At 46.6% G+C, this 16,969-nt stretch overlaps 1 protein-coding gene across 1 annotated transcript; it reads left to right on the plus strand.

Moving 5' to 3' along the window:
* The first annotated feature begins 261 nt into the window (after nt 1–261).
* Nucleotides 262–1,279, plus strand: ptf1a (pancreas associated transcription factor 1a). The gene is made up of 2 exons (XM_084006802.1): nt 262–909; nt 1,007–1,279. The coding sequence occupies exons 1-2, from the start codon at nt 312–314 to the stop codon at nt 1,207–1,209; spliced, it is 801 nt and encodes a 266-aa protein (XP_083862928.1). The 5' UTR covers nt 262–311; the 3' UTR covers nt 1,210–1,279.
* Nucleotides 1,280–16,969: the final 15,690 nt, after the last annotated feature.

Genomic DNA, 16,969 nt, shown 5'->3' on the forward strand with positions numbered 1-16,969 from the left:
GCTTCATTCTAACAAAGGACGTGAACAGATAAAAGCTCTAAATTGAGTGTTTTGTGAACGGAGTCTGGTGCGGGACAACAGTTGACATGTTGCTCCGCGGAGACCCGGGGGCGTGGCCTGCTGGGGGATTATCTCGAGGTGCGGCTCGCGGACAGAGCTGTGATTGGTTGGCACTCCGAGGCAGCGGCACGCGACTATGGATGTCGCTATAAAGAATCCTCGCGTGCCGCTCCTCCAACATAAACTAACTGTTGAGCGCGAGCGCCGAACAGCAGCAGAGACGTCATTGTTCAGGGGGTCACGAGACAAAGATGGACAGCGTGCTGGACCCGTTCTCCGGGCTTGACTCCTTCTCCTCCCCGCCCTACTTCGACGATGATGACTTCTTCACCGACCAGTCCTCCCGGGACGGGCCCCTGGACGCGGACGACTTCCTGGACGAGGACGTGGACTTCCTCGCGAGCCACTTCCAAGACTACTACGGCAAAGACGGGAACGGCAGGGCGGCGCCCCACGACGGGGACTACGACCTCGGGGACCTGTCCTTCTCCTCGTCCTCGTCCACCTTCTCCTGCGACCCGGACCTGGACCACCACCACCACGGCGGCCCGCTGCTGAAGCGCCGGCGGCGTATGCGCTCCGACACGGAGATGCAGCAGCTGCGGCAGGCGGCAAACGTGCGCGAGCGTCGGCGGATGCAGTCCATCAACGACGCGTTCGAGGGCCTGCGCACGCACATCCCGACGCTGCCCTACGAGAAGCGGCTCTCCAAGGTGGACACGCTGCGGCTCGCCATCGGCTACATCAACTTCCTGGCCGAGCTCGTGCAGTCCGACCTGCCAATCAGGAACTCCAGCAGCGAGACGCACGCGCAGCCCAAGAAGGTCATCATCTGCCACCGAGGAACACGTAAGTCCCGGACCACATCCCCTGTAGACCCAGAACCTCCACACCTCTCCAAACTAAAACCCTAAAATGGCAAATACTAATGTTGTTCTCTCTGCAGGGTCCCCGTCCCCCAGCGACCCGGACTACGGCCTGCCCCCCCTGGCCGGACACTCGCTGTCCTGGTCGGATGAGAAGCAGCTCCGGGAGCAGAACTTCATCCGCACCGCCAAGGTCTGGACGCCGGAAGACCCGCGGAAACTGCACACCAAAGCGGGGCTCACGGACATCGAGAACGAGCCTCCCTTCGGCCTGGTGGTCTGAGCGGGTCCGGTCCCGGACTCGTCCCTAAACACGCACATAGTAAATGTGAGGACCGTGAAGCGGATCATGTTGAGCCCCGATGTTGTTTTCAATGTTGTACATAGTTTTATCATGTTGATAATTTTATTTTTGGACAATCATGTATTTATTTGGTGTTTTTCACAGGTGATAATATATGTTTTTAATTTAATTGCAATGAATGAGAGAAACATATTTTTTTATATTGATGTACAATGATTTATATTTATATTCAATCTGAGAATAAAAGCACTTACTGAAAAAACAAACTCTTATGTGTGTGTATTTATTATTATTATTATCATCATGTGGTAAAATATGAAATAAATATGAGTAGAGGACGTTTCTGTAAATAATAAAGCAGATATTGACAATAATAAGCTTGACTTACTCAACATGTGGAAGTCCAGGGCTGAAAGCTCCGGGTCCTCCTCGACATTTGATGACAACGTTTTCAGTTTTTCAGAAACTTTGGTGTTTAATTAAATGTTCGACCTTCAAATAATCTAATAATCTCTGATCTGGATGGAAATTATCTTAGTGACTGTGGCTCTTTTCCAAATGAAGGGTTTTGTGCGTAATAATAATGATAATAATAATAATAATAATAATAATAATAATAATAATAATAATAATAGCCTAATGATGATGATAATAACAATACTAATACTAATAATGATAGTAATAATAATAATCGTCCATAAAGCAGACACGTGCCCACTGGTGGACTTGACTCGTCATCGGAGACTGCAGCTCAGTCCGGGATGAACTGGTCCGGTTCAACGGGACCAGAGGAGGCTGACACGGAACCCGGACCACGAACGGGCCCGGTGCCGTAGATGAATATGCTAATGAGTTTAATGAGATGCTAATGAGCGGAGCGGTACCGGCCAGCTGAAGGTGTCGAGGCAGCAGCATGGTGAGCTGTTGAATGTGAGGCTCTGTGCTGCCAGGTGCTGCCGGGACGGATTTTCCCGTGGAACCCCCCCCCCCACCCCCCACATGCCGCTATATGAACCGTGTGGCCCCTAAAACTCTGCAAACACTCGGCTGAGAGGAGCAGAGCTGCTGGATGGAGGATTTGATACAACTCAGGTATTTCTGTTTCATATTGTATAAATGAATGTATGTAATCACCCGTTTAGATCTGATTTTAATGTGTTTTAACTATAAGTTCAGTCCATGCAACTTGCTCTATGAATCAAATCTATTATTATTAGTATAATTACACAAAACTTGGCTAGTTTTTTAGGATGTCATTTTACTCATGGTCTCTCTCTCTCTCTCCAGGTCCGGTGTGAACCGGCTCGGTTCCGTGAACGCGCAGCAGCAGCAGCACCGGGAGTTCGAACAGTAACCGTAGCTGCTCACCTTCCTCCTGCGCCGCCCCGCGTCCTCCGGTATATCCTTCGGTTCTCAGCAGCGGGTCTGGAAGACTCGGCGCTGCGCTCCAAGGCCGCTGATTCACCACAGACAGGCACCTAGTAGACATATATATATATATTAATTTAGTGGTATTTCAGACTTTTATTATAATGAATACCAATCTGAGATTATGTTTCGGACACTGAAAGTAACATCGTCCAGAGTTCATAAAAAATGAATAATATATTAATAAATTATTATCGTTTCATAGTTTTCACCTTCTATAATATATTTCAGATTGTTATTCTGATTAATTCATAAGAGAGATGAAACATTCCTATAGATTCAAATACCCAACTTATTAAAACCTCAAACTCGTTCTCCATTTTATTTTGTACATTTTGACCCCCTCCGTTATTTTACATTTGATCTGTTTTAACCTTCGTGATGTCACCTGACCTGTAACATTATTTCTGCGGACCTTTCATGAATTATTATGATTAATGAGGTGAATGATATTCTGAACGGCTGCACGTTGCCAGACAGCAGGAGAGCACCGTGACTCTGCCTCGGTCACCGGAGACGCTTGTTGAAGCTCATGTGAGATCTTCACATTACGGATCGGCATTTTTACGCACCGGGGGCGGATTAAGCCAGCGTTGAAGCCGCATGTCAGCGCGCCGGGAGAGACGCAACGAACCGGCTTGACTTCCAGATGATCTCGGGACTACCACACCCCGACGGTCCCTGCTGGGCCTCTGAGAGCCGGACACGAGGCCGAGCTGGCCGGACCCTCCGCTCCGTGCCATGGCGCAGTGAGGAGGCCGGGGGTTGTGTGTGAGGGAGGAGGGAGGGAGGGAGGGGATCTCCCTCCTCTCCTCCCAGACGTGACCTTCCAATCTAAAGCACATCTTTATGAGCTGCCCCGGCCCGCTGGAACAGATCGGTGCTCCGGGGGGAAGCACCTGGCCGCTCCAACTTTGTCTCTTTTCATGTGCTTGTGCGGCGTCGTGGCCAGCAGCTGCTAAAAGCAAGCAAAGAGGCCCTCGCAGTGTCTTCGAGACGGGGTTGGCACCGTTTTCCGCGTCTTTAATGTTCCATCAGCCCTTTGTCCGGGACACAATATGGCAACTGTAAAGCATGTGACGTTTTGCAATAATAAAACACATTTTCAATGACGTGACACCGGGCTGAAAGCGGCGCGCGGGCCAGCCAGGCTGAACGTGTCCCCGCGTTTGTTTTGTGCGCCTCCAGCCAATTAAGAGCGAGGGCTTTTCGCCGCGCCTTGATAAGCCAATTAAATTTATGTCTTGTATTTTTTTCTCTCCCAAGGAGAGAAAGGAGGTGCTGTCGGTGTGTCCTCCTCCTCGGAACGGAGACTTTGCTTGTTGCCGTCACCTGGCGCTTTCTGCACAAGAGAAACGTCCCGAGCGCCATACGGCTCTCACCATCCGCCCCATTGTTTCCCGCGTTGATCACTCATTACCGGGATTTTAAAAATCCTTTATGAGCTATGTTTTGTGTCATATTTTTATCCGCGAGATTAAGCAGATGCTGCGATTGTAACGTGGGAGCTGTAGAGCTACTCAAGGCTGAAAGAGAGACAGCCACTCGGAGAGAGCGAGAAAGAGAGAGAGAGAAAAGCTTTGGGCACATCTTCAGAGGAATAAAACACGTAGAAGCCATAAACAGACTTCAACCTGCTCTATTTCAGCCTTTGTGTTGTTTGTGAATAATTAATGTTAATAGGGACAGGTTTGTATACTTTGAATGCGGGACCACAGGTGCGGAGTGACAGGATGAATAACCGGCCCTGATTTTTGCCAAAGCTCGAGGGCTCTTGTCCGCGGTCTCCAAGCTGATGGAAAATATTGTCATGTCTTTGATTCGCAGCATTACTTTCACCGAGGACAAAGCCGGGTGATGAAAAGCTTATGTTGGAGAGAAACGGGGATGACGGTGGCGCTTCAGACCCTGAAAGAAAGAGAAAGGGGGCGAGTCAATGGCAATGCGCGCTTCTGGTTTTGTGCGCAAGTGCTCCATCTAACTCAAATAAAGGAGCCTTTCCAACTTTTAAAGGACCACTTTTTGCCTTTAATAAAGGCTGGACGGCTGTAGCCATTAAGCATATGGTAAGGCGCTGGTCTTTTGTTCCCCTGAAGCCCTTGAGATACTAACTTGTGTTCTTTTCGGGATATTTAACTTCTCAAAAGCTCCAACTTTATGCGCCGGCAACAAGTGTCTCCGGGGCGCGCCCCCCTCCCCCTGAGAGACGTGGAGTGTCTGAGACAAAGTAGTCCGTAAACAACCTCGGGAGGAGATTATTTATTTATGACACGCGCTGGTGTTCATTTTAGGGAAATTGCTTTATATTTGTGAGCTTGGAGAGCGACGCGTTCGCTTGGATCTGTTCCAGAGGATTTCTCTTGTGGCGCACGGATATCCATGGCAACGTGCACTGACTGGCGCTGACGTGAGCGCGCGTGGAGTAAATTACAAGTGTAATAAAACAATAAAAAACTCTAATAAAATAATAACAGTTAGTCAGAGATGTTATTCTCGCATCCTCCTCCTGCTCCGCTGTGTTGCGTCTCCATGCTGCTGCGCGACTCTGTTGGACGAATTAAATGTGGATTTTAGAGACAAAGGATGATTAGAAATATGTCAAATTAAAAGTTTACCACGAGACCTCCTATAAAAGACTACATCTCGCCCGTTAACTGTGATTTGGGGGGCAGCACGTTCATGCGTAAAAGCCGACGGCGTGTTTCCAGTTTCCTCCTGTTGCGTAATGGTGCGCGCTGACGCACAGCACCCAGTCCTCCGCATCAACAAATAGGACCCGTTCTTTGTCCCATGCAGGACTTCAACATCACACATCCACATTACAACATGAATATCGTGTTTCCAACAGCTGGACGGAGGAGAGCAGGAGTTTAACTGGGACGTCCAATCAGAGACGAGATGCAGCACGCGGAAGGATATCTCAAACATGTTGCAACTGAAGATATTGATAACGGGTGTTATTAGAGAGTGGGGTATTGGAAGTCACAATGTGTTCAACGTTTTGTACAAATTGGAGTCACGTGTCTCTGGCTTTTGCGGGTCAATGACGTGTATCACTGTAATCTCCAACTTCTCTCGTCCCGTCTCCCCGTGTCGGTAATAACGGAACGCTAGAGTGCATGTGTGCGGTGTGGTGTGACGGAGCCAGCTGGCCCCTCTGCCCCCCCCGGAGGACGGAACACGGCGGGCTGACCTCCGCGCCGGAGGACGGGAGATGTGCCTTTGAATGAATTAGCCGTAAAGACGTCTCGCTATGCTGAGTGTCGCGGCTGAAAGCCGGTGCATATGAGAGGCATTGTGCATGAAATATTACAGGCCATTCACGAGGAAGCGGCGCTGAAAGGATATGGAAATGAAGCAGACGGGCTGATTCCAGAGCGGCCGGGAGCAATAAATAAATATCATATAAATATGATGAATTACTTTCATCTTTCGCGGGTAAACAGAGGATCTCGGGCTTTTTTGTTTTTGTTGGGGGGGGGGGGGGTCGTGCACGTTTGGATGTGTTCTAACGCGCACGCGTTGACAAGTGATCCATTTCAACTCTGCAACAAAAGAAAAAAATAACTCAACAAAAAACGAGCTGAATTAGAAATATGCTAATTTCAGTCACGGCCGTTTGTACGTGCGCGTCTCCGTCCATGTGATCCCCGCCGCGCGCTGGAGGACACTCCGCTCCGTTCAGAGCAGCCCCTTTGTTCGCCTCCAACTCTGACTTTCGCCTCCAGGGAAGGAACTTCTTTACCCCCCCCCCCCCCCCCCCCCCCAGCCCATCCCTCGCCCCGTCAGTTGCCAGGAGTCAGAGGTGTAGAAGCATGCATCATTTTTCACCAGCTCTCCGCTCGGATATCGACAAAGGGCGGCTGCTCTGGAACAGCCTCTCCGCTTGTTCGCTGGCTTGAACTTCACTGCGGCCGCCTGCGCTCCTGTTGTCGCCTGAACGCGGCGCAGCGGGGACGGATTTGCAAGACAAATGCAGCTGTGTGTGTGCGAGGGAGGCAAGTGGCACAAAAAGGGCCGTTTCAGTGCGCCGATGGGCCGCAGAGAGTCAGCATTATGCGGACGTCAAATCAATCAAAAACAAAAGGCAAAAACATAGTGCGTTATGGAGCTGGGAACCACCAGCTTATGTTGGGCCAAAAGAGTGCAAAGGAACTGACCGTTGGTGGAGAGTTGGACCTGCACACTCTTCATTCACTATAAACCTGATGCGTGTTTCTGGAAAAAGAGAGAGAAAATATTAGAAAACGTTTATTCACGATCACACTGAAAATAATGAAAATCATTGTTTTTCTTTTGCAAGTAAAAGCATCTGCAGAGTGATTAATAACGGACTAATATTCAGATAAATATATAAGAAAAACAAATAGAACTTTGACTCAACTCGTGTGTTAATAACTTATTATGATTTTTGGTAAAACAAATGTTTCAGTTGAGAATAACCATCATTTGCAGAATTAAACTTCTTGTTGCTAATGACTGTTTATAAATAAACTGTATTTTACTTCACAAACCACAATGAAAGTGTGTTAATAGCAACACATGGGGATCCCTCATGACTGAATTATTTAAATAATTCCACGAGATGCAACTGTAATATTTTACAATAAAATACACATTTCACAACACTCTACTCATACTTGTGTTATAAAATTGATGTTTTATATTTTGAGTTCAAAGCATTGTGGGATTTATTAATTGTAAAAAAGCACACTGCTATAATAATCTCACAGTACACAGCTGTCATTTTACTCTCATTTACTGTGATATATACACTACTCAAAAGTTAGGGATGTTTGGCTTTTGGGTGAATTTTATGGAAAATGTAAAGAGTTCACGCTATGTGATATTTTATCATGAAAGTAGGGCATTTAAGTAAAAACATGTAATGGTGATGTCCTCATCTCAAACAACTTATTGAAACATGGTCAGCAGTAGTAACTAAACATGTCAACGTCTATAACTGGTCATGTGAGCAAAGGACGTCCACGTCTCTGCTTTCTGGGACTCTTCCAGTCTGTCTCCATAGCAACCTGCTGATGACACTGTGTGACGCTCTAAGCTCATTGGCCACTTCCCTCTGACAACATCCTGTTTGAAGCCTCGCATGGCGATGTTGATCCCTTGTTAGGCATCGTCTTGGTGTCATGATGTCAACATGTGAACGGCATGATGAAGACGACCGTTTAAATACCAACTCTTGAACCACACTGATTGGTCGATTCAAGGATCAAACAGCTGTTGTGAATTTTGTGTATATGTATATGTGTGTATATATGTATGTGTATATATATATATATATATATATATATATATATATATATATATATATATGTATAATTTTTACAATAAATGATAATAAAATGACAGCTGTGTATTGGTATTTTGCTGTAATAGGCCTATTACTGCATTTTACAGTAAAATACCCAAATTGCAATAGAATCCCACAATGCTTTGCAAAAATCAAATGTCCAGTTCTGAAAAGTGAAGCCATACTGAAGTGCCTTAAAGCTGCCTTCTCTCTGCTGGCCACCAGGGGGCGACTCCTCTCTGGTTGTACAGAAGTCTATGAGAAAATGGTCCTACTTCTCTCTTGATGTATTATCTCAGTAAACATTGTAAACATGAGTTTATGGTCTCGATCTCTAGTTTCAAGTCTTCTTCAATCCAGCATGATGTTCATTTAGTACATTATGGTCCATTTAGAGTCCAACAGACCAGAAAGCAGGGGATGCTTTAGGGGGTGGGGCTTAGCTGCTGATTGACAGGTCTCTACCACGCTATATCGTTACCATTCACATATTTACAGTGAATGATGTGTAGGCGATACAGCAGAAGCATCACGTTTGCTGTTGTTGGCGTTTAGCTGCTAACCTTCCTGGCTCAGCTGATCTGCAGCCGGCGGAGCAGCGAGGCGGTGGCTGGTGGCCAGTGCTGCTGACTGGGAAAGCTTCCAGCCTCAGAGGGGCTGTGATTAACCCAGGAGCGGTCAAACTCTGCAGGAAGCCCTCCGCAACCAGCCGCCGCTATTTATCCACTCTCCAATGAAACCAATTACTTTTAGAGCGAGCGTCGGGCCGACACTCGGCGCGTTGTTCTTGCAGACCAATAGAGTACGCTGTGAAAGGAGAGGCAGACGTGAAGTAGGAAACCCTCCGGAGCCGCTTCAACAGGCTGTAAAATATACCTAAAGTCAGTCTCCATGGTGACGCGGTGATGTGTGGGAGCAGCCCGAGGCCACACAAAGCCTTATACAATACGCATTATTATGATTATTACTCTCTTTGATGACTCATCTTCTATATTTGAGCACTTTCAGAGCTGGAAATATTTGTGTGCTTCCTGTTTTTAGGACCATGGAGCTTTAAAACGAGCTCGGCTTTTGTCCAATCCAGGTTTTTAGTGTTTGTAGTCAGTTAAAGCAGCTTAACACTCATTTATCAGTGCAGAGTCACAAATAACCTTCCATCTATTTCCTGTTTATCAAAGGATCCACCAATAATAATACATATTTAGTTTATTCTCCCCAGTGTGTAGAAATGGTGGACTGCCCCTTTAAATCCATCACGTTTTTCTAACATCAGTCTCTTAAATAAATATCTTGGAAAGATATCAAGGTCTGCATTACAATTCAATGTTCCATCTCTATAACAAGATACTTATATGTATGAAATGTGAATATTATAATAAAGGAATAAAGCCGAGCAGCATTGGAAGATATTAAGAAAGAGTGAGAGCTGGTTAGGAGTGGGCATCGTGTCGTGTTCAGAGTCATCGTCTAATAAATGTCAAGGAAACGCTGCGTGATTAAGTTAGAGGTTGTAAGTGAGGTGGTCGGCCAGCTGGAGCCGCTAACGCAGCCTCATCTCCCCAATCAGCTGACTGACAGCCACATGAAGGAGGACTGCTAATTGATTATAGGCTTGTCGTATCCCAACGCACCGGGGGACCGCAGCCAGGGCATGTGTGAGCACTTTCACTTCTGTTTGGGTTTTTTTTTTATCAGGATTCCTTTAGGCCTCCAGACTCTCCAAGTCCAGATCCAGAAGTGAGGGGTTTGTTCAAGCTCCCCCCTCATTGTGTCTCTGTGGGCTGAGGCTTTCTTCTGTGTTTGTCCAACAAAGGAACGGCAGCTCCAGGTTACCAGTCGGTCTACCAGCCGAGCAGCGCAGGAAGAACCGGTCCGGTCCCACTCTAAACCGGACTGAGTGGTTTTGTTGTGGAAGTAACGCACACGCCATCCTGATGCAGGTTCTCCTCCAGCGGTGGTTTGGGATGTCAGTTTCCACAAGTGTCCTTTCAAAATAAACTTCCATCTTCATCTTCAGGAAGTGAGGCCACAAAACCACTTAATGAGGTTTAGGGAAGGATCAGCCTCAGAGGGCCCTCACCCTCATATTGGCCCTCACACAGGGAGCGACACTGAAGCGGATCTCCCACCACGGACAGTAGTGTGACAAAATGTCACATTTAAATGGGACATGAACATCGGTCTCCTCAATGAAAGTTTGTTTAGGTGTTTTTACCCAGACTTCCCTCCATAATCCCTGAAAGTAGACCCCTCAATATGCCACAATCTCACTGTTTCTACTGGACTTTGCTCTGCATCACTGTGGACTCAGTCTGGTGGACTCGGTCTCGAGGACATGGTCTCATGGACTGCTATAGCAGTCCTCACGTTCACCGGTCCGTGTGAGTGTTTTGAGTCAGACTCACACTATGTAGCAATACCACATATAGCCAGTAGAGGTGCTAAGTGGACCAGGAGATTTATGTTAAACAGCATAGAACAAGATGGGCTTCCTGCCGTTGTCATGGTGACAGCCTATTTAGTTCTGCTACGACGGCACCGGATGTAAAGGTATAACTCCTGGAGAGTTGATGTTTAAAGACTTGAGCAGGTGAACTGGAACGTGTTCATCCTCTGGGGAGCATGAATCCACTCGATACACCTGTTATATATTTGGAGGAGTTACTGGTATGTTTGGGTGGAATGCTGCAGTAGATGAGAGGTGATGGTTGTTACGGACATCAGGGTTCATCCTCTGGGGACCAAAGTGGACCGGCCTGCTGACAGCCATCAGCCTTCTAAAGACACAAAGACTCACTTCCCCGAGTCTCCCATTCACTTTTATTGACTTTCATTGACTTCCTGGTCAATTGACATTGTTTTTCCGCTCCAGTTGAGCTGAAAACATCGGACGCAGTGAATGAGGCTGCATTCTCCCGTTCTCCCGACAGGAAAACACACGGAAATAACTTTCCAGCATCTGGAATTCACCGCGCAGAGATATTTAACTTCCTGTCGAGTGTAGCGGGGAAACAGTCGCTAAGTAAAGTAAATGCATTAATACGGCTTTATAAAATGTGTTACAAATGTTTATAATCATGCACGACACCTTATAACAAGGTTAATAAAGTATTATACATAATGTGTTAAAGGCTCTAATGTGTTTCCAGGACTCCGATTCTTCTTTCAAACACTGGTCACTTGGGCATGGAGGTCTAAAGCGTTATGAATGCTCATAATACATTCAGTCCACCACTTATAATACTTTATAACCCTTGTCATAAAGGTGTCATGCATGATAATAAACATGTACTTGTATAAAGTCTTATAAATGCATAATAATGTGTTATAAATGTGCTTATGATGCATTATATACATGACCTTCATAGAAATTGTTACCCATATATGTTTATTATTTACATGAATGTATTTGCTCTTGATCATCATTTCCTTTGCACGCTGCAAAAAGAAGAAAAGACGGTTAATGTGGGAGAAGTGACTTTTATCTGAAGGCTGATAAATGTACACTATTAATCAACGTTGTGCTAGAATCTTCTCTGTTGCCGTGATGTGTTTAACTTCCCAGCGACGTCCGCACGCCATAAAGCAGCGAATCACCACATCCTCCGCTTCAAAGCCCTCCGGCGCCGCGCCGCCACACCAGAAATCAGCAATTCATGGTGGTTAAAAAGAGCCATCGGCTTCAGCCCCCCCCCAAGTCATTTTTTTTGTTACCTATCAAAGTGAATGTCGGGTCCGGCCCATGGGAGGGGCGACATGACATTTCCACGGCGGCTTCTAAACAGGTCAGTCAGGGGAACCATGGAGTCCAAAGCGGTGGGAGGGGGACACTTTCAAGCAACAGCGTGTAACTGAATCTAAACCAGTGGTTAAACCCATTCAGCAGTGCAGGAATGGGAGAGCCCCAACAATACAATACCATTCATGGGCTAACAGCCCCACTGGAATGAGCAGGGAGGGGTTTTAATCAGGCAGAAAGGCTCTCACCGGCCCGCCAGCACTCGGTCCGTCAGTCAGACCACCGGGCCCCCGGCTCACATAAAGGGCCACATCTCCACACCTACATCCATCTCCTGTTGGCTGTTTTTTGCGGTGCGCGATAGCTTCGACTCCCTCATTCTCTCGGAGAAGGAATAAGAAAAATGTAAAAAGGCGCTCCAGTTGTCGGCGGAGACGTGATGAAGTGAAAAGGGGGGGCGAGGTGGCGGAGAATGGGGAGCTGGGAGCCGGTCTGCCCTCGGCCTGACCTGCAGCTTTCAAGGGGCTTGAACACATCAGAAATCCCATTGTGGGACGTGATTAATTGAGAGTGATAACTTACCATGAACACAGATTGTTATAGGCTTTAATGTGGTAGGCCTGGCTTTTTAAACGCTGCTTTCACGTAGCTTTGTAGTCCAGCATATGGGCCCAGACGTATTCAGTGACAAAGGACCAACGCAGATTCATCACGCTTGTACGTCCTGCTAACAACGTGTTCTCGCTCTCTTTATTCAGACGAAGCTTCTCCAGCCTCGCTGGCTTCTCAACCTCCAACAGGAACACACACTCATACACAGCTGCAGCTAATTATTATTTTCATAATTGATTATTCTATTAACCCATCAATGAGTCGCTCAGCTCACAACATGAGTCGCTAATTACCTTCCATTTTCTAATTGCTTTTATTTTATTGGACCAAACGATTTAAATGTTATTAATAATTAATTTGGTGTTTTTAACTTAATAAATGACTCAAGATGCATTTATCAAGTACGTTTAACAATTTGAATTAAATGTCCGTCCAACCTGAAGCAGACAAACAGGAAGTCCAATTAGGATCACGTGTCGTATCGTTGTCCAATAAGCCGACTTCCGTGATCACGTGTAGTATCGTTGTCCAATAAGCCGATTTACGTGATCACGTGTCGTATCGTTGTCCAATAAGCCGACTTCCGTGATCACGTGTAGTATCGTTGTCCAATAAGCCGACTTCCGTGATCACGTGTAGTATCGTTGTCCAATAAGCCGATTTACGTGATCACGTGTAGTATCGTTGTCCAATAAGCCGATTTACGTGATCACGTGTCGTATCGTTGTCCAATAAGCCGACTTCCGTGATCACGTGTCGTATCGTTGTCCAATAAGCCGACTTCCTTGATCACTTGTCGTATCGTCCAATAAGCCGACTTCTGTGATTTACGGGTCGTATCGTCCAATAAGCCGACGTCCTTGATTACGTGTTGTATTGTTGTCTGAGAAACCGGATCAGATGGACGAGAATGACGTTGCTACGTTGCACGGCTGCAAGGAAACAGGTTGTGATGACTGAGAGGACATAAACATTTAAAATGTGTGACAAAAATTAAATTAAATCCTATTGAAGTTGTCATAACAAAAGTCATGTCAGGACCCGTTCCACATAGAGAGGGACTAGAACAGGATCAGGACTAGAATAGGATCAGGACTAGCGGCCTAGAACATGAGTCTAGTCGATGAGTCCCAACATCAGCAGGAGCAGAGTTACCGCGCCACATAGTGGAGAGACAGTGGGGGCCTTTCTGGGCCTTTCAGCGGTCTCAGGACCCGGGTCTCAGGTCTCCGGGTCTAGTCCACTGGCCCTTATCTACCACAGCTCAATTACTGATATGTCAGCAGTGATCTACGAGCTCAGAGGGTTCGGGGGGGGGGGACCTGGCTGGAGGTGGCCTGGGACCACATGGCCGAGTCATGGTGGGAGTGGGTGGACTGGGGGGGGGGGGGGGGGGGGGGGCGTGGGGGGTGTAGGGAGGGGAGGGGGAAGGTTCGGGTCACTTTGTACCGCTTCACAGGCCGGAGGAGCGTGATAGATGGACGGACGTATGCTATTCAGACCTCAGACAGGATGTGGAGGTGGGGGGGGGGCTGCTGAACCACATCAGGACACATGCAACACAACTTCATTATATACATTTCAGAAAACTTGCAAAACAAGAAAACTATTACCTTAATGTTATTGTGAAGGTTTGTTCATCATTCAGACCATGATATTACCTGACATGTCCTGACATGATGGAACCATTTTTACTGAACTGTGATGAAACCTCTTTGAACCTGGTTTTATCCAACATCCACATTTCTGTTCTCACGTTTTATCAGAAAATACAACTTTTGCATATTTAAAACGGACATTTCAGAAAACTTCCTTCGTGTCAGTAATCAAATGGGGGAAGTTTCATGGTGATATTATTAATTAAATGTGTTAACCTGCTCAGTGCCTGTATCATGATTTAGTGGGAAAATAATAATAATAATAATAAATGTTATTTATTTAGCACATTTTACAAACAAGGTGCTTTGCATTAAGGATGAAAGAACTATAAAATAACATTAAAACTTAACCATTTACACAAAAGCACTGCGTGGTTTTAAGGGTTGAAATAGAATAAATACATATTTCAGAGTAAATAAAAGTAGAGAGGATTTAGTCTAATCTGGTGGTGACGGTATAATTAATAGGCTGGCTTCTGTGCATCTGATAGCTGAGTCTGTGGTGTTAGCTTCCATATTGACTGTGGCTTAAGCCCCCCCGACCTGCCCCGACCTCCCAGACTTATCTGAGCCGGCCGTGTGAACTAAGCTCATTAAGCTCACAGACCAATTACCATCGAGTCGATATCGAGGCTGCAGATTACTGCGGTGGACTCGGACGTCCAGGTCTCAGCTTCCTGGTCCAGAGCTTTGGAGGAAACTTAGCCGTGACCTTTGCCCTTTTTCTCACTTTGTCACAAAGTGAGAAAAAGAGGAGGAAACGCTGCCAGGCCAAGGACCCCCGAGGCTGATAGAGACCCGGTGGAGGGACCCCCTACTACATATCATATAGAACTGTGTTGCCTATTAAACCAATAATAATGTGTAGCGCAGCCTATAGTTCCATGTATAACAGTACTTTGTAATGATATATGTTTACAATGCAAAGATATTAACATAAGGATAAGTTGAGTTTGTTTGTTTGTTTGTGAGAACATTTAAATTCAACACAAACAACAACACAGTTCATCTTCTTATCTTCTCCTAAATGACCGGCAGAGAATCCTGCTAAGACGAGGACGATACCTTGGTGTGTGTGTGTGTGTGTGTGTGTGTGCGTGTGTGTGTGTGTGTGTGTGTGTGTGTGTCTGTGTGTGCAGAGAATGCTATTGTTTTCCCTCTGTGGCCGAGAAGACAAATTAAAGTCTGGGCGAATCAGCACGGACGCTGCAGCGTATGAATATTCATTGGCTGCATGAAAAGCGGGATGAGAGGAGTAGGGCTTAGCAGGACCTGCACCTGGTGGACCGGATCCGTCTGTGGAAAAATGTCCCGCCGCCGGGGAACAACAAGTGGAAGAAACCAATTCACACGTCTGTGTTTGTGTTTGAGGGAGAATGAAGCCGACAGAGATCGATGAATATGTATGCTTTCTGGTTTTACAGTGTGTGTGTGTGTATGAGAGTGTGTGTGTGTGTATGAGAGTGTGTGTGTGTATGAGTGTGTGTGTGTATGAGAGTGTGTGAGTGTGTGTGTGTGTGTGTGTGTGTGTGTGTGTGTGTGTGTGTGTGTGTGTGTGTGTGCACAATGTAAGTTGACTTAGTTTTCAGATCTACTTACACAACATAACTTTGATTAGATTTAGGTTTGTTACATTTCTTATGCAGAATGACTGATTGTTAGTGAACTAATGTGACCAAACAAAGGTAACACATTTGTGTGTTTTCCTCTCGGCTCTGTGGTTCTCTGAGGTTTGCTCGTACTTTCTCAGATACCAGAAGTACAAATGTTCCCTTCAGCGAAAAGAAGAATTTCACACAATTGCTGATGGAACTCAGTTCTGGTGGACGCAGACGCCGTGACGACAACCGGTGGTTTTGAAGCATCAGACTGGATGGAGATAGCCGTCTCCATCTTGGTTCCTAGCTGTGTCCATCTTGGTTCTTGGCCGTCTCCATCTTGGTTCCTAGCTGTGTCCATCTTGGTTCTTAGCCGTCTCCATCTTGGTTCTTGGCTGTCTCCATCTTGGTTCCTAACTGTGTCCATCTTGGTTCTTGGCTGTCTCCATCTTGGTTCTTAGCCGTCTCCATCTTGGTTCTTGGCTGTCTCCATCTTGGTTCTTAGCCGTCTCCATCTTGGTTCTTGGCCGTCTCCATCTTGGTTCCTAACTGTGTCCATCTTGGTTCTTGGCTGTCTCCATCTTGGTTCTTAGCCGTCTCCATCTTGGTTCTTGGCTGTCTCCATCTTGGTTCTTAGCCGTCTCCATCTTGGTTCTTGGCTGTCTCCATCTTGGTTCTTAGCCGTCTCCATCTTGGTTCTTGGCTGTCTCCATCTTGGTTCTTGGCCGTCTCCATCTTGGTTCTTGGCTGTCTCCATCTTGGTTCTTAGCCGTCTCCATCTTGGTTCTTAGCAGTCAAGAAGGGATTCACCAATAACGACCACCCCTTCATAAAAGTATCATTTTAAAGATTTTCACAGAGACATGATTGATGTAGAAGGCATGTTGGCATGGCAACGCTCCTCAGGACCCGAGGTAGAGGAGAGGACGAGTGAGGAAGAGGAAGGAAGGTCTTCCTCCTCCTCCTCTGCTAAATATCTGTTAAATGTGAAAACAACTTAGTTCAAGTTCTGAGATGAAAACATGAAATCACACGAGTGTAATGATCGCTGTGTGTCTGACTCCTTATCAATACATCACATGATGAGTGAGGTCGTCATGACGACATGTTAAGTCTACATCCTGAGTAAAGAGGCGTTGCTGTTTTTATTTGAATGTTTCTTTAAATCCATTGTGTGTTGTCCTGCCCTCCTCAGGCTCCGCCCCCTGAATGGCAGGGTTGTGCGTTTACTGCTTGCTGTGCCATTTAGCTCTGGCCCCGACAAAGAGCCCGGCTGACCCGGCTAGCGGCCCTCCTTTCTCAGGGCCCCGCGTGCTGAATGGGCGTGCTGGCCTTTCTTCAGGACCTTCGGCCAGCATTGTGCGAGCGGCTGCTGGCGGCTGATTTAAGGCTT

Source organism: Eutrigla gurnardus, assembly GCF_963514095.1.
Source record: "Eutrigla gurnardus genome assembly, chromosome: 4".
NCBI lineage: Eukaryota > Metazoa > Chordata > Actinopteri > Perciformes > Triglidae > Eutrigla > Eutrigla gurnardus.